The sequence below is a fragment of the Pantherophis guttatus genome, chromosome 3, assembly GCF_059756535.1.
Source record: "Pantherophis guttatus breed Tessera chromosome 3, ASM5975653v1, whole genome shotgun sequence".
Classification (NCBI taxonomy): domain Eukaryota; kingdom Metazoa; phylum Chordata; class Lepidosauria; order Squamata; family Colubridae; genus Pantherophis; species Pantherophis guttatus.
This window is the reverse complement of record NC_142065.1, coordinates 48,206,172-48,224,236: the sequence shown is the minus strand read 5'-3', so window position 1 is coordinate 48,224,236 and position 18,065 is coordinate 48,206,172. Positions and strand designations below refer to the sequence as shown.

The 18,065-nt window shown below is 38.6% G+C and overlaps 1 protein-coding gene and 1 long non-coding RNA gene across 3 annotated transcripts; one reads left to right on the top strand and one right to left on the bottom strand.

Annotated features, from left to right (window-relative positions):
- Positions 1 to 4,765: 4,765 nt before the first annotated feature.
- On the bottom strand, positions 4,766 to 10,151 carry LOC117663926 (uncharacterized). 2 transcript variants are annotated; one of them, XR_004590877.3, is made up of 3 exons: positions 9,916 to 10,151; positions 6,986 to 7,103; positions 4,766 to 5,264 (listed from the first exon to the last, which is right to left on the bottom strand). It is a non-coding gene; the product is annotated as an uncharacterized LOC117663926 (long non-coding RNA). The 2 variants fall into 2 exon arrangements; XR_004590876.3 differs by having other exon boundaries at positions 4,766 to 5,259; positions 9,916 to 10,150.
- A 97-nt stretch (positions 10,152 to 10,248) lies between these two features.
- Positions 10,249 to 14,989, top strand: BTG2 (BTG anti-proliferation factor 2). The gene is made up of 2 exons (XM_034414531.3): positions 10,249 to 10,662; positions 12,226 to 14,989. The coding sequence occupies exons 1-2, from the start codon at positions 10,491 to 10,493 to the stop codon at positions 12,561 to 12,563; spliced, it is 510 nt and encodes a 169-aa protein (XP_034270422.1). The 5' UTR covers positions 10,249 to 10,490; the 3' UTR covers positions 12,564 to 14,989.
- Positions 14,990 to 18,065: the final 3,076 nt, after the last annotated feature.

Sequence of the window (18,065 nt, the reverse complement as noted above, 5' to 3'; positions counted from 1 at the left end):
TTTCGCTAACCTAGCTGGTGCTAGATACCACCTGGGTAGCATTTTATAATGGTTTTCTCTGAATGTTACCGATTTCGTCATTTTATAATTCCTATTCCAGGCCATCTCCCAGTCGTTAAAATTTAATCTGTATCCCAGGTTTTTTTCCCAAATATTTAGCTGATTTTTTTGCTATAATCTCTGCCCTATCCTCATCTAGTAAGAAGTTATATATTTTTGCTAGCATTTTCTTATCTATTCCCCAAATAATTTTGTCAAAATTTCCATATTTAGCTTCTATACCAAATTGGTCTCTGTCTTTTTGGAATCTTGAATTAATCTGCAGGTAATTCCACCAATCCAAGTTGAAACCCTGGTCCCTCAATAAATCCAAAGATTTGAACTTCCCCTTTTCATCAAGAATATCTTTATATGTGCCCAATTTATAATCATCTCTCCTGTTTGGGGCCGCCAACGCTTCCGTAATAGAAAGCCAGTTAGGTACCTTAGTATAAATCCTCTATCTAATTTCCTCCCACGTGCGTATAAGTGTCTCCCTAATTTTGTGTTTATAAAAGTAGGATTTTTTCTTGTTCTTTGTGTCCCACAGGTGAGCATGCCATCCTTCCAATAGGTCATATCCTTCTAATGTCAGGATTCTCCTATTTCGTAACATGATCCACTCCTTAATCCAAATTATTTTCGCCGCCTTTTGGTATGTAAAAGGGGATGCTGTGATAATTGTTAAGTATGGGAACCAGTCATAAGTCATTTTTTTCCACTGTCATCGTAGCCTCAGTCGACAAATGAATGGTTGTAAGTCAAGGACTACCTGTAGTGTCAAGCATTTTCCCCTCAGGCTGCAGTTGCAGACCCTTATGAAGCACTATTTCACACTTTCCATCATGCCTTGGAGCATCATTGCAGGGCACTGTTAGAAATTTACACTGCCCAGTGCCTGATTCAAAGCTATTGCATTGTTGATCCCTGAAGATGGTTCCAGCTTTTGTTCTTGCTTTCTCTAGTTGGGAAGATTTGAGAGAAACTATTAACTCTGTCTTGAAAAGACCATGATATGCTTTGCTAAGCAAGATTTTAAAGTTGTATTTACCTATATTAAAATGATAGCATTGGAATATTCTATAAAGCATGATGCCCAGACTCATTTCAGCTTAGAATTCCAAATTAAAAAAGCATCCTTGATGCATTGAGGAGAGAGAGATGTGATCCTTTCCCCCAAAAAAGTTTGCCAACCCTGCTCTTACTTTTACTAGGATATTGAAATTTTGTTTAATCTGCATGTTTGAGTACCGTTCTTAAAACAGATATATACCGTATTTTTCGGAGTATAATACACACATTAGTTTTTGGGGAGGAAAACAAGAAAAAAAAATCTGCCTCTGCCTACCAGCATCCATTGGTATTCATCTGGCTAGCATCCTTGCAGCAAACAGCAAACAACCTGGTAAGCTTTAGCATGTTATTGCAGCCTGATTTAGCACGAACAGCTGATTGGAGGTTGGATCGGCCTCCTGGAATACCGCCAATCAGCTGTTCCAGGCTGTGGGGATCGCCAGAGCCCATCGCCACTTCTGCACATAGCGTTTTTGGCCTCCGTGCATCATGTTTTTGGCCTTTGCACTATCCCCACCACCTGGAACCAGCCGAAAATGCAACGCACGGAGGCCAAAAATGGGGCATGCAGAGGCGGAAAAATTGACGTGTGGAGGTGGCAATTGGTGGTGATGTACTGTGGTGATCCCTGCAGCTTGGAACGGGTCTAAAATGGGGCGTGCCAAAAACACGATGCACGGAGGCCAAAAATGGCCGAAGAGTGGGGGCCAGTGGGTGGGCGGGGCTTCGGCAACATTCGGTGTATAAGACGCACCACAATTTTCATCCACTTTTGGGGGGAGGAGTGTGTCTAATACTCCGAAAAGTATGGTAATCATTTAATTGTCATGCTATCCAGCCTATGTTTAATTAAATATTTAGTATCATAGGGTAGTTTGTCAAGATTTATTCTTGATGAATCTATTTGATATCTGGTAATCATTATATTACAGGTAGTCCTTGACTTACAACAGTTCATTTAGTGACCATTCAAAGTCATAACAGCACTGAAAAAAGTGACTTATGACCGTTTTTCAGAGTTACGATCTTTGCAGCATCCCCTTTCAGCATCATGTAATCAAAATTCAGATGCTTGGCAACTAGTTCATACATATGACCATTGCAGAATCCTGGGCTCATGTGGCCATTTTTTGTGGCCTTCTGACAAGAAAAGTCAATGGGGAAGCCAGATTGACTTAACAAGTGTGTTACTAATTTATCAACTGCAATGATTCACTTAACAACTGAGGCAAGAAAAGTCTTAAAATGGGGCAAAAATCACTTATTTATTTATTTATTTATTTATTATTCGAATTTCTATACCGCCCTTCTCCTTTCGGACTCAGGGCGGTGAACAGCCAAAATAAAAAACATTTATACATAAGTGCGATTAAAAAATAGATTTAAAATAATTAAATTTGGCCCATAGTTTAAAATTTATCAATTTAAAATCAATATCAAAATTTAAACCAACCATAAAATCATAAAATCAAGAGAGACCAGCTAACTGAAAGAGATGAGTTTTTAGGGCCCGACGAAAGGTCCGGAGGTCGGAGATCACTCGTATCTCTGGGGGTAGATTGTTCCAAAGGGTACGTGCCACCACAGAGAAGGCTCTCCTCCTGGGGGTCGCCAGCCGGCATTGTCTAGCCGACGGCACCCTGAAGAGGCCCTCTCTGTGGGAGCGAACTGGCCGGTGGGAGGCTATTGGTGGCAGAAGGCGGTCCCGTAAGTACCCTGGCCCTAAGCCATGGAGCGCTTTAAAGGTGATCACCAACACCTTGAAGCGCACCCGGAAGTCCACCGGAAGCCAATGCAGCTCGCGCAGGAGAGGAGTCACATGGGAGCGCCCAGTCGCTCCCATAATCCCCTGCGCGGCCACATTCTGCACCAGTTGGAGCCTCCGGGTGTACCCCAAGGGGAGCCCTATGTAGAGAGCGTTACAATAGTCCAGACGAGAGGTGACGAGTGCTTGAGTGACTGTGCGTAGGGAGTCCCGATCCAGAAAGGGGCGAACTGGCGTATCAGGCGGACCTGATAAAAAGCCCCCCTGGCCACGGCCGTCATATGCCCTTCTAAAGACAGCCGTGCGTCCAGGAGGACACCCAAGTTGCGGGCCCTTTCTGTGGGGGCCAATGATTCGCCCCCAATAACCAGCGATGGCGTCAGCTGGCTATATCGGGACGCCAGCAGCCACAGCCACTCGGTCTTGGAAGGGTTGAGTCGAAGCCTGTTTCTCCCCATCCAGACCCACACGGCCTCCAGGCACTGGGACATCACTTCCAAGGCATCGTTGGGATGGTTTGGGGTGGAGATGTACAGCTGAGTATCATCAGCGTACTGATGGAACTCCACCCCAAAACCACGGATGATCTCACCCAGCGGCTTCACATAAATGTTGAACAGGAGGGGCGAGAGGACCGACCCTTGTGGCACCCCACAAACAAGGCGCCTTGGGGTCGACCGCTGCCCCCCTGTCAACACGGATTGCGACGGGTCGGAGAGATAGGAGGAGAACCACCGCAAAATAGTGCCCCCCACTCCCAGTCCCTCCAGCCGGTGCAACATGATACCATGGTCGATGGTATCAAAAGCCGCTGAGAGGTCTAACAGGACCAGGATAGAGGAGTAACCCCTATCCCGAGCCCTCCAGAGATCATCCACCAACGTGACCAATGCCGTTTCCGTGCTGTACCCAGGTCTGAAGCCGGACTGGAGCGGATCCAAATAGACAGCTTCATCCAGGTACTGTGGAAGCTGTTGCGCCACCACACTCTCAACAACCTTCGCAATAAAGCGAAGGTTGGAGACTGGACGATAGTTAGCCAAAACAGCCGGATCCAGGGATGGCTTCTTGAGGAGAGGCCTCACCACCGCCTCTTTCAAGGCGGCCGGCAGGACACCCTCACTCAAAGAAACGTTGATAATTCCCTGGAGCCAGCCTCGTGTAACCTCCCGGGAAGCCAGCACCAACCAGGAGGGACACGGGTCCAATAAACATGTGGTGGCGTTCAGCCCCCCCTTATTTTAGTGCATGCGCTCAAAAGCATGATTGGGCTTATTATCAGGGGATGTCTTATTTTCAGGGAAACAGGGTACTAGTGTCAACCAACTTCTCTATAGTTTCCCTCATCCTCCTATTTTCCCATTTTAAAGACAGGAACATCTGCCCTTCTCTCATGTCACCAATTCATAATTTGAATGACGATTGCTCTAAAACCAGTATCACCAAATGTCTTTAAGGCAGAATCAGTACACTGTACATGTTGAAAAAGTAGAAGTCATATATTATGAAAGCTTGAGCTGTTGACAAGCTCTTATTATTGCTGAAGCAGTAATCTAGGACAGCCCTGTCATCTCTATCTATTACTTTTTTGACCTCGTTTTTATTAGAGTACAATGAACAGACTTATCCTGGTTGGAGGGATCAAAACAAGTTCTGTTTAAAACACAAACATGAGCAACAACCCTCCCACCCAAAAGCCAGCTGTCCTTTTTCTACTCTTCTACCAGTTCTTTTTGAAAACTCTCACTAGGATTGTATTTTTCCTTTCTCTTACTTCATAGATTCTTCATTTGCACCTCTGTTTGAAGCCTGACACAAGGAAATAAAGGAGACGATTCTTTGCCCATTTTAGGATGGAGAAAAAAATATCAAGGGACAAGTTTCATCAGTTTAATTTCTGTTTATTGGGCTGCTTTTAAAAAAAATCAAAGTAATTTAATAAAAAAAAAACCCAGCATTATAATTGTTGTGATCAGCTGATATATTACTGAATATATGATCAAGTCAGTATCAAGACTTAGCAACCGCATAGGTAAATTTTCTCCATAACAATCTGACCTTAACTAGGTCTTTCATGTCTTTCAATGGTGCATTCATCACCACTATAATTAAGTCCGTCCATCTTCTGCTGGTCATCCTCTTCTTTTTCCTTTCACCTTTCCAGCATTAGAGCATTCCCAGAGGAATAAGTCTTTGCATAAGTAGGGTAATTTGAGACTGATCATTTGGGCCTCAATTGAGAACTCAGGGTTGATTTGTTTAATGATTTGTTGTTTTGTTTTCTTGGCTTTCTATGGTATTCTCAGGAGTCTTCTCCAATACCAAAGTTCAAAAGGATCAACGGTCTTCCTATTCTGCTTATTCAAAGTCCATAGGATGACCTATACTACGATAAAAAAAAATAGCAAAATACAAACCAGAATTATTAAACTGTAGTACCAAACTCTATTTAATTTCAGGCATCAAGTAAAATCTTTTCTTCCTGACAATCTCAAGAATGTTTACTAGAAGTATGTGGAATCTAACAATCCATCTTGATGAGTTCCTTCAGCTTGTTGAAGGGTATTGCTTCCCCTCAGCCAAGCTTTGATCGTATATACCCTGTTTTCCCCAATATAAGACATCCCCTGATAATAAACCCAATTGGGCTTTTGAGCTCATGGCAATAAGGCCAAGTGCATATTTCAGGGTTCAATAAATTATAAGACAGGGTCTTATTTTCAGGGAAACACGGTATGAGATTATGATCTATATACGCTTATCTAGAAATAGATTAATGAAACATGTCTAGATCTGTTCTATAAATTTTGTAAATTATCTTTTCGGATAAGACAGTGACCAACACATAGGTACACAAACACAACTGGTAAGAATTTGATCTGTTTTAAAAGTTTTTAGGCAATGAAGCCTGAATATGCAGGCAGAATCTCTGTAATATATTTTTTTACCATTGTTTGACTTCTACTTTCTGTAGCTTGATGACTTGATTCATTGTCATTGTGTTCTGACCTCAGTTTTGAAGGCCAGATAATATTTTTGATGCTCATAAATGATTCCAGTTAAGCCAGCCTTAAACCTGGTCTGGCTGGTAAACATATACACAATTACAAGCATGAACTCAGTTGCAGAGACTCTCCTATCCTCCCTTCCCCCCACAGGACCGGTTTCAGAGCCAGTTTTATTTGTTGAGGTAAACTCATATTTTTACATTTTTAAGGAAGGAAGAAAAGTGGGTAATGGTTGATGGGGGGAAAGGCAAAAAAATTTAAACCACAGTTCAGTCCAAGAATTTCCAACTAGAAGCAAGTTCTTTTTAAAAATAATTATGTTAAAAAGTGTTCCCCTTTACATCAGAATTCCTCATCATTTCAGTAAATAGCATCGTTGTGCAAATGTATCACCTGATGCAGGCCTATCAAAGAAAAGCCCCTTTGAATTTATTGGAATTTACTCCCACATTACTATATAGGGGTTAGCATATCTTGCCATAGAATTCCCCCTTTAGAAAACAAAGCATATTTTCACAGATAAAACAAAAAATAAGCAATTATCCAGTTAGACTTCTTATCATTTTAACTGGTCAATGAAATTTATATTCTTGCATCACTTTCATGTTGGTTTAAATTATGACCCTTTTCTATATCTATTTATCTTAAAGCTTAAAAAATGTAGTATGAAACTCTCTATTGGTACTGGGGGGGAGGGAAACCTTTATGGCAGTCTAAAATTTGACCCACATTACAGCTTTTGCAAAAATACATTTGTAGTATGTATAATAAAAGGCAAGGGGAAAAAAGACAGGAGAATCAAATAACATTGTATCAATTGAAAACATTCTGCAGGTTTTTATAGGCATATTGAGGAAATAGGTTTATAAAACAAAATGTTGAGGTGGGAATGCGTTTTAAGTATAGTATGCTGCTACTAAATATGCAAGAAAATGTAAGAGCAATTGAGACTTGCATGGATGGAATTAGAATTTTGGTGGCACAAGCTAAAAAATTGAATCTATGCATTACAGTACAAGCTAAGGAAGCTCAACCAATCAGTCGCAACATTTTAGGGTAAAGTCACACTACAATAATAATATCTGACTCATACTATTACCTCAAGGACCAATTGTAGGTATTGCTGGTAGAAATGTAACCTAAATAACAAAGGCGCCTCAACTGATGACTGTCAGTGTCTTCATTGTAATTGCTTACAGGAACTCCTCCTGAGAGGGCTACAATTTAAAATAAAAAGCCATTAAATGAATTTAATGCTTTGGTTTGTTGCAAAGCCTAGAGACAAAACTAGTTATCATGAAAAATAGGGTTAATACCTCCAATTCAGTGATGCAGATGATGAAGAGAGGAAGGAAAACTAGGGCTTTCCATTTGCACTATGTTTAATGAGGATGATCTGTAACTGACTAGCATGGATATTTTTTTCTCATCTGCAATCAACATTATTGTATGCACAAAGTGTTTTTAATTCCTTTAAGAGAAAGAGTTTTACCAAAAACTCTTTTGAAACTACTTGTTCTGAATTATTACTTGAAAATGTGTTATATTAGTGTAATATTAGTTGATTGCTAGATTCTATGATAGATGAACTGCCACACTTGTATTTTAGTATGGTTCATTATGGTGCTTTCCTCATTTTCCTCCTTCACAACTCCTGGCTCAATATGACCCATTTTAAACTCAATCTTTCTTTTGCTGGTGTTTTCCGCCTACAGCAACCTTGGCTCCCTGCTGTTCAGTTTTCAGAGACTTGTTTTGCCAAAAGACAAACAAATGGACAGCATCTCAACCCCCCCCCTTTATATAATATATTTCCAACAGTTCATTGGGTTGGAAGAAATAAAAAGAAAATGATTAAAAATGGCCTCAAGAGACATGTATATCTGTACTTCCTTTGTAGTTTATATGTGGCCATTCTGCATAGTTTCTTGGTAAGAGCAATTCCCACATAGTTCATAGTATCTTGCTGTCTCCTTTTGCCCTTGTTTCAAGTGCTCCATTGCAATAAATATACTAAATCCATACCATTTTTTATTAGCGTGGCACCAGTACAAATCCAGCAGTCAAACTGTCACCCAGAGGTCTAAAAATACAAACTTTTAGTTCTAAATCCAGTTACTTCTAATACTGAAAGTTTCCATGATGTCTGTTCAAGACTAAAACAGTTGCGTTCTCATAAATTTTAGGATGAGGTGGCAAATAGGCCAGAAAGAAATCAAGATAAGAAACAGAATCATAAGAAAGCTGAAATACTCTATGTATCCAGGAGTTACTATTTTTAAATGCAAGGTGCTTACTACTGAGCAGACACCTAAAGAATGACACTGCATGCCATATTCTGTTCCTATTTGATAATCTGGAAGAAGCTGTTCAGGATTTCACAATACATGGCTGTGCTGTTATTGTGTCTATTTATAGTTTGACTTGATAGACAAAGGATGTTCATAAAAACAAATGCAGACTCTTAGTAAAAATGAATATAGTCTGACCTGCAAAAAGATGGAGATATTTAATTGTACTTGAACAGCACATTGAAAGTATTTAGCATCTTGATAGAATTGTTGAGCTTTTATTTAAAAAGTGTCTGTGAGAAATATTCAAAATGCTAATTGTATATATAGATTTAAAAAAATAAATTTTGACAAGACCAGTGAAGTATTAGAAAAAGACAGGACAGGTATGAAAGTGTAAATAACACCACAAATGTCTAACACTTAATCAGAGTGGGATATGTTAATTCATGAATGTAATATTTGGAATTCTAGTTGAAATTAACATTTTTAGAGGAAGAGTTAAAAGATGAATGTCCAGATTGACCAATCATCTGTGGAGCTTGCTGGTTATTGCTAGCATCAACAGAGGGATAGTCTCATGATCACATGAAGTGATATTACCACTTTATGAGATGATGAGATTATACTTGGAATACTGCATCCAGTTCTGGTCACCACAATACAAAAAAGATACTGAGACCCTAGAAAGAGTGCAGAGAAGAGCAACAAAGATGATAAGGGGGATGGTGATTAAACCATGATGAAAAATTGAGGGAACTAAGTATGTCTAGTCTAACAAAGAGAAGGACTAGAGATGATATGATAGTCTTCCAGCACTTGAAGGGGTATCGCAGAGAAGAGAGGTTTGATTTATTCTCCAAAAGCACCTGAGAGCAGGACAAGAAGTAAGGGATGGAAGATTATTAAAGAGAGATGTTTAATCTTTAGAACTAAGGAGAAATTTCCTGACAGTGAGAACAATTAAATCAATGGAGCAACTTGCTTCCAGAAGTTGTGGGTGCTCCATCACTGGAAGTTTTCAATAAGAGACTGGACAGCCATTTTCCAGAATGGTATAGGATTTCCTGTTTCAGTAAGGGGTTGGACTAGAAGATCTCCAAGGTCCTTTCAACTCTATTATTCTATGTTCTAACCATTATTCTCAGTGGAACTTCCATTATAGTGTTATTATATAATGAGGGTAGGCAACAACTTTATACTTTGAGTTCCAGGGGGGAGAAGTTGAGTGAAACAAACAAAAACATAAAGCTGTTTATCATCAGGCCTTTATGCCTTTTGACTTGAATTCTGGATTATGTTTTGTATCTGTGCTCAACTTGTTGAGCTAAGCAACATTTCCAGTGTAGAGTTTTAAACATATACCATTCAATTGTAACCTCAGCTTCAATCTTTTACAGATTCAAAATTGCTTATTTGTCATTCACATCTAGTTTAATTCATGCTACAATGTTCCAAAGAAACAAAGGCGTGAATACAATTTAAATTAAAAGCATCTCCCCAGACAACTTCTTCTTTTAAAAAGGACAGCCTAACTAACCTTATTCCCACACATGAATCTGAATAATTTCTTGAGTAGCAGTAGCCTTAACCTATCACAACAAACACAAGAGCAGACTATATTGCTATCTTAAAAATTAACAGATGTATTCCAGCACAAGCTGCTGTGAGATCCATCCCATTTTATTTTACAAAGAAACGAGTCTTTGTAAAATGGGCGAACAGACAGACGATATACCTTTAATGTGTTTCAGTTTGGGAATACGGAACCGTTGACAAAGTCCTGATTTCCCTGTGGTCTTTTGATAATAAGTAGCTGCAGTAATTATTTGTCGAACTGTTAAACTAGGGCGCTTCCGACAAGATACAATTTCTCCCCTGCTAGGCAAAGCCCTATTAATAGCCCCAAACCAGGCGATTTTTCCTTCCCTTCCCCCCTCCAGCTGCTTTGACCATGTTCTCAAGGCGTGACTTTCCCAGTACTCGCGTCACTACTTCCACCCTGCTGAGGTCACCTACTATTAGCATATCAAGGAAAGCTCAGCCAATCAGAAGCGAGCCATCTAGTGACGGCTGCACTTTCCAAGATTATTAAGAGTCCTGTTTGTAGTGGGAGCATGTCAAATGGAAGGCGAGTGGCGGACGTGAGAGAAGCCTTCTCAAAACCCATCGTTAAGCAGTCGCTTCTACCGCAGCCGGGTCAGCCACGAACTGCCGGACCGGCCAATTACTTCATCGTTTCGGTGTTTGTCCCCTTTCTCTAAGCACTGCGGAGCCTTCAGGGCACCGAGCTAACTTTATACGAAGCCAGACATGAGCCAAAGCCAGCGCTGGAATGGAAGCTACGTTAACAACAGCCGGGCGGATATGGTACCGGAGATCGCCGCCGCCGTAGGCTTTGTGTCCAGCTTATTCCGCACCCGCGGCTGCGTTAGTGAACAGCAACTTCAGGTTTTCAGTGAGGCTCTTGAAGAGGCGCTTACAGGTGAGAGACGGCGCCTCCTTGAAGTGTATCCTAGCGATCTTTGACCAAGTCTGGGGAATCAAGCTTAACTTTTCTGTCCCTAAAAAAAAGTGGGATATTCACCGGACCGTTTATTTTCTTCTTTCTTCTTTACTTTCTTCCCATCTTTAGTTTAATTAGTCTCATCTGTGAATTTTCTATCACACAAAATACTTACTTTCAGCATTCAGTATTTGCCTGTCCTTTATTTGTAATATGCCCTTTAGTTGGAGATTTTTTTTAAAAAAAAATACATTCTTTAGAATATATTTTCCTGTAATAGCTACTCCTGGATAGCAAACATATGTCTAACCCAGATTAGTGACAAGTTCCCTCACCCCGCAACTATAATCTGCTTTTACAAATCTGTTTTTGCCCAACATTATGAGAATAAGCTATAATCCAGTGCTTCTAGAGGCACCACATTGGGGATTGCTGCACTGCAGCCCTGGGATTGAAAAATTGTGTCCTAAATTAGACTGGAAAAAAGTGTCCTTTGTTCTGGTGACCAAGGAAACTAGATTTTTACTAGATCAAACTAGATAGAACAAGGAAACTAGCTTTCATAATTCATTGGGAAGTGACTTTGCAGAGACATCAGTCTCAGCAAAACAAAAGGGAGAAAAATATTTGAAGCCCTGGAATAAGAATGGAATTATTATTACTGCTCTAATCTTAAATCATATCTGAAAGGTTCCCCCACAGCTCCTTTAAAAGCACAATTGCGTTCACCAGGCCTGACTTCCATGTCAGGGAAAAAGTGCAGAATTTCAGGCATGCTACTTAAGATTGCAACTAGTTTCAGGTTACAGGGCTCTCTTCATCTGGTTACACTAGTGTGCTATTAAGTATAAAATATACTCAGAAAGGCTTTATAACCACATTTATTATGGGATAGAGCTATATACTTGAAGTGTGGAGGAGGTTGCTCTGGCTATATACTAATTGCATTGTCTGCTAAGGAGATTTCAGTAATTACTGAAATGCTATGGATAATGCATTTAGTTTAAATCTTTTGGACTCCCCCCAGGCTTTGGAGTTTTTGTTATTTGAGTTAAAAAGGCTTTTTATTGCCATGGTTTAGATAAATTGCTTTTATTTGTTTGTTGTGTAGGGATTATTTTACAGTTCTTATTGGAAATGACTTTTTTTTCTCAACCAACAATTTAACTCTTCATTGTGCTGTCATTCTATAAAAGAAAGAGGGACCTGGAGATCAGAGACTGGGTCATCTATCAGAGATATCCCAGTGCATCCTACATTGTAAAGGGATTCTACCAGATGAACTCTAAGATTCCTTCCATCCTTACGATTTTCCAATTCTAGAACTTTAATATATTGCTTGGAAAAAAAATGAGAGTTTGATTAGATCAGACCCAAAACTCATGATGGGAGCCTCTACTTTTTAAAAAATGCCACCAATTTTAGTTGAATGTTTCTTTGTGTAGAATGTAGAATACATTCTAAAATGTATTCTATTTTTTGTTTGTCCTTTATCTCCAGTGATCTCTTACCATTTGTGATATTTTTCTTGTTCCTTTGCAGAGCATTACAAACATCACTGGTTCCCCGAGAAACCGTTCAAAGGGTCTGGCTACCGCTGCATCCGTATCAACCATAAAATGGACCCTATCATCAGCAAAGCAGCTCGCCAGATTGGACTCAGCCTTCAGCAACTCTACCAGCTCTTGCCCAGTGAGCTCACACTCTGGGTAGACCCTTATGAAGTATCTTACCGAATAGGGGAGGATGGTTCCATCTGCGTTCTGTATGAAGCATCGGCGGCACCTGTGAGCTCCTACGGGATGCTCACCTGCAAAAATCAAATGATGCTGGGGCGCACTAGCCCTTCCAAAAGCTACATGATGACCGTCTCCAGCTAAGCACTCCTTATCCTTACTTTGCCAAGACATGGGCTACTGTATACCTCAACTTGAGGATGTATTTTTTTAGAAAATGAAGAGCTATTTATATTTTTTTTTTAAAAAAAAGGAAATCCAAATTGAAATTTAGTAGCAGGTACTACTCTTTTGTCGAGTGGTGCAAAGGTGCCTTTTAAAAGCTGTCTGCAGGCTTGCAAGTTTATTAAAAAAAAAGCCAATATCTACCTAATTAGCATTGGATTGACAATTCTGGAATGTTGACCTGCCTGTTTGGGAAATGCAGGGTTAAAAATAAAAGTACAGGGGCTGGGCAGGGCTTAGCACTTTTAAACAGTGAGAAATAATGGGGTAAATGCTACTACAACTGTGAATCTACAGGTCAGGATGGTAGTAAGTGCAGAACTGTGGAGGTGGATCACAATGGTATGACTTCATTCTAGCCGTGGCGCTTTTTTCCATAAAATGTTCCTTTTCAATTGGTTATACTGACAAGCCACTACATCACCAACTTTATATCATGTTCCAATTTTCAGCAACAGTTTTGTCTTTTTATGGCATAAACATTTTATCTAGATACCCAGTCACAACAGCAACTTTCTTTTTTGTCCAGTGGGTGATGGGTTGCTAAAAATCTGCCCATAATTTTGCACAAAAACCCAATTTCTTTCTGCACTTGATCCTAAATTTCATGCTCATGTAAAATCCCTATTGGTGCCTGAACGTGTGGTTTCTGTATATGGAATTTTGTTGATTAAAAGGTTCTAGGATATGATCTGTAACTGGCTGGCTAGTTACTTTTAACAGTTAACTCCTTTTCAACAAAGGTTCAATGGCCAGGCCACTATGAACTGTATCTACTGAAAGCATGATTTCACCACAGTTTTGTCTATTCCACTGCCTTTAATACAATCTTGTAAAATTCCTGACAATGCTGCCAATAATTGTGTGGGCACTTAACTTTTTTTTAAGTCTTCAGAACACATAATCGGCTTGGTTTTCTTTATTTGCTTCTCCAGAGCTCTTCCCTGGCCTGTTTGAATTGAGTTATCAGATACTGTGCAATAAGAATCCTAAAATTTGGGCACCCAGATGAAGAGTTATTTCCTATTTGCAAAATGACTATTTTTCTCCTGAAAACTGCTCAAATAATTCCAAAAATATCCTTGAATAGTCAGAGGTTAGAGTAGGCAATCTAAAATCTACAATGGCATATCTTTTATGGGGTGTGAAGATTTTTGCTTTTTCTAAAAAGAACACATTACAATTCCTTTTTACTTTTACTTTTTGAAAAGGCATGAATTTGCTGGGGTGTTCTCTTCCTGAGCAACTCCTATTGAGATAAAGAGTTCTACAAGGGACATGGTTAGTCACCTTGTGAAATTTTGGTTCATTTCAATGGTTGCATAGAGACACTTAGTTGTACCCCCAATTTTCCAACATTGAAATGTTAGCCGCTACAATTGTCCATCTGATTTTTTCCAATTTATTATGTAAAGCTCTTGTATGTAGGCCAGAGCTTATGTTCAGTTATTACAAAGGTTGTAAAGCACTAAAGTCCCCTATGAGCTAAAAAAGCTTAAAAAAAAATAGTGCTGCCACTCCGTTAGCAGACTTGTGCAATATTTGGTGGCACAAAGGGGAACATTTTCTGCACTGTAGCTTTCCCCTCTCAAGACAAATTGCTGTTCAAAGTCTGCCTATGTTCCTTCTCTAATATTGTAAAACCCAATAGAAGTGGGAACTGTAAGATAGCTTGAAACAAATGTTTGTTTTGCTGTGCTCCTTGCCACTATTTAGAGTTTCCCAAATGCCAGTAATTGGGTTGGTGTGCTGAAAGCAACTCTGATTACAGGTAAATTGATGGTACCCCTTAGTCTTTCATTACCACCGAAGTGTTCTGTAAAAACCAAACTGTTATTCCATCTCTTTTGTTTTTCTTTCCTACTATCCTTGAAGAATTAATAGAGAAACAGAAAAGGTTACCAAATACCATGTGTTACACTTGGCATTGAATCTAGTATTAAGGGTTTTTTCCCCCCACATTAAGACAACCAAATTTGGACACAATCTGTTGTGTAACTTGTGCATGTAAAAGCTGTGAATTGATGTGTGCTCTTTGTTGCCTTCGGATTCTAAGTCAGATACAACTAGTGCTGAAGAACTGTGTACTAGAAACTGCCTATGGGTTGTGAGTGTGTGTCTTTTCTGCCTCTTTTCAAAGATGTTTGCAAAACTTGAGCTGGACTGTTGAGCGGGACCTAGTTTCATAACTGGTGAAAATAATATCACATTTGTAAGCTATTGTGTGGGGGAAGGATGTTTGTTGTACAATGGTGTTTTTATATGCAAAATGTACAGATATATTGAGAAATGTACACTTTTGATACTTTAATAAAAATGTAGCAATTTAAATACATTGTTGAAAAGATCAAAGGGATTGGCTCATTCTTTGTAAAATGAGGTCCTACTTGTTCGGTTCTTAAAGAATAACATGATGGGAAAGCAACTGTCTCTATGTGGAAGCAAGAAGAGTCAAAGCAGATGAATCATTACATTTCTTTCTCAGACTGAGAAATAAAAAAGGAAAACACAAAATTCTACCTCCTACAAACTAGCAAATTTGATAGGGTTTTGTGTGTGTTTTTCTTTTCCTCAGTCTGAGGTTTTGCTTTACCTTCTAGAGAGACCAGTGGAAATGAAATTGGCTAACTCAAGTTGCTGGCCCTTGTTTACTGGGTATTGAGAAAGCAAAGACATGGAGTATTGTGTAAATTAAGGCCATCTTTCTCTCTGGCTTTGATGGAAGTTTGTGACATTTTGTGGTCCTCAGTTGATGTCCCAAGCACTGTAGGAGTATTCCTGAAAGTTTTTAAAGAATGTGCATGTGTGTATGTATGTATTTAGGACATATGTCTATTTACTACACAATTGTTTGGGAATAGTTGAAATACACATAACTGGCCTTGGGTTTCAAGTTGTTTGCAACTGCAAAATATGACTCCTAGAATTTCTTTACAGTTAGTTTGAACCCAAAAAATGAGATTACTTTCAGAAATGTATTTGGTGCATCTATAACATTTATTTTATTCTTTGTATTACTTTAATTTCATTTAGGACCCCTTTCCACAATTTAACACCATTATTTGTAGTTCACTTATTGATCATAGTTGTGGCATAGCATGATGTGTGAGTGGAAGTTTTATGATTTCCTACCACATTCCTGGTTTTCTTTTTTGTCCCTTCCAGTACACCAAATAATATAGAGAAGTACAAGACAACAGGAGCTAAAACAAAAAAGAATATAGATCAGCAGTTGACCCCACCCCAAAATTATTTTGCTTGTATACAATACTGACACTGACTTTAACCATATTTAAAACATCATAGCTTAAAGTGTGTGAATGAAATCTGAAAAAAAAAACTATTTTCGGTGCACACAAAACCCCAAACAGAAACTTCAGATTCATTTGTAGAGTATGACAATTGCAATTAACTTCATGTACACATGCATAATAATTTGAGATGGGAAAAAGTAGCTGGTAAACAGCTAACTAGCCCAAAATATGTTGGATGATAAGATTGACTAATAGACTGTATTCTGTTAGGACTGCAGAAGATCTGCAAGTCCCTGATAGAAAGAAAAGCTAATGACATAGTTGTGATGCCAGTACATAGACAGTCCTGTAGGACTACACATATGTGCAAAACAGTGGAAACAGATAGTGGCACTTCCCCCCCAAAATACACTGAAAATTGCCTTAGTCGTGATCTTTTATACAATAGTTATTTTAGATACGTACTTTATCTGCAAGGATATATGTGTGCTGTTACTGTTTCCAGTTAAAATCTTAAATAATTCCTTAGAGGCTCACTTATTTGCTTTTACCTTTCTTGCTTACCTGCTCTTACCTTTGTTTTCACCTTTTACATATAAATACTTATCTACATATAGATGCAAAACTCAAGGTTGTATTTGGATAGTTTGAAAGTACAAAAGAAACTTTTTTTAAAAAAATACATACAACCCACATTCCTTTCATCAGTTGTCATGGAAATAACAGCTGGATGTCTACTATAATTCTATTTTTCCCATCATTATGCTGACTTTCTTGCCAAGACTGCAATTTCAAATAACTAGTTAAGGAAAGCCTTAGAGAACTATTCTTTAGGAATAGCATTCTAAGAATAGAATAGTAGTAGTAACTAATGACTTTTGTTAGTTTAACCCATAGGCTGTAACCTTTAAAATATACAATTAAAATGATGGATAGAGGCAGAAACTACAACTGATAAAATACATGCACATATATAAACAAAAGAGATGAAAAAGGGTTAAATATGACTCAAGTAAAATTTACTTTACAGATTTGCAAATGATCAAAAGAACTTAAAAGTATTTTCCTGTATTTTAACAAGAGACTTCATTTTTATCTGAATTCATACTTTAAATAAGACCTGTTAAAATCCATGAGTTGTAAATTTGCCATCATTTACTTTAAAACACACATTTCAGTAGGTTTCCACTTACATATTACTAAATTTGTTTCAGCCAATATATTATGCATCCTTTTCTGCAGATTAATAGGATCTGGCACATAAAAATAAAAAATCTTATCTGGCCTGTAAGACTTAGTACAGTGCCTGATACAAGATTACGACTGCCAAAGACAAGCATGAAAATAAAATATTTGATATTTGTACTTTTATTACAGAGTTTAATCTAATATTTTGTAAATAAGCATTCATCTCCATTTATCACTGCTGCTTTCAACATATGCTTTCAGGTCCAGGAGAAGAGCCTGTAGTACAGTGGACTAAAGCACTGTTATTAACATCTGCTGCTTGCAATTACTGCAAGTTCAAATCTCACCAGGCTCAAGGTTGACTCAGCCTTCCATCCTTTCAAAGATAGGTGAAATGAGGACCCAGATTGTGGGGGCAATAAGGTGACTTTAACGCATTGTAAGCCGCCCTGAGTCTCCGGAGAAGGGTGGCATATAATTTTTTTTAAAAAAAACTCAATTTGATTATGTGCCATATTAGATTTGTATTCCCCTTTTTTGTTCAAGATACATAATATTTTCTTCTTCCAGTTTCCAGTTTCTCCCCACAACAACAATCCTGTGAGTAGTTCTAGCTAAAAGAATGTGACTAGTTAAACATATCAGCATGAGTTTTTATGGTTGACATGAAATGAAATCTCCTGGTATCAGTCCAACATCTTAACCTCCATGCCAAAGCAGCTTACCCATAGTCCTTACAACATAACCAGTCTTAGACTACTGGTTCAGGTTCCCCCTGCAGAAGCCCTATCTGCTTTTTAGATATCATAGATATCATAGCAATCATACTGAAGAGGCTACATAAAGTGACCATTGCAGTAATATCTGTACAAAGTCCAGGTGGGTTTGTGATAAATGATTGGTAAATCATTATGAAGAAATCATGCAAATATATCTGTTTGCAACATAATAACATGTATTAATTTATTCAAACAACTCT

Excerpts from the sequence above, each read along its gene's own strand:
- BTG2 (XM_034414531.3), top strand. The coding sequence starts at position 10,491 with ATGAGCCAAAGCCAGCGCTGGAATGGAAGCTACGTTAACAACAGCCGG. Across the intron at positions 10,663-12,225 it reads TCTTGAAGAGGCGCTTACAG|AGCATTACAAACATCACTGG; the intron begins GTGAGAGACGGC and ends GTTCCTTTGCAG.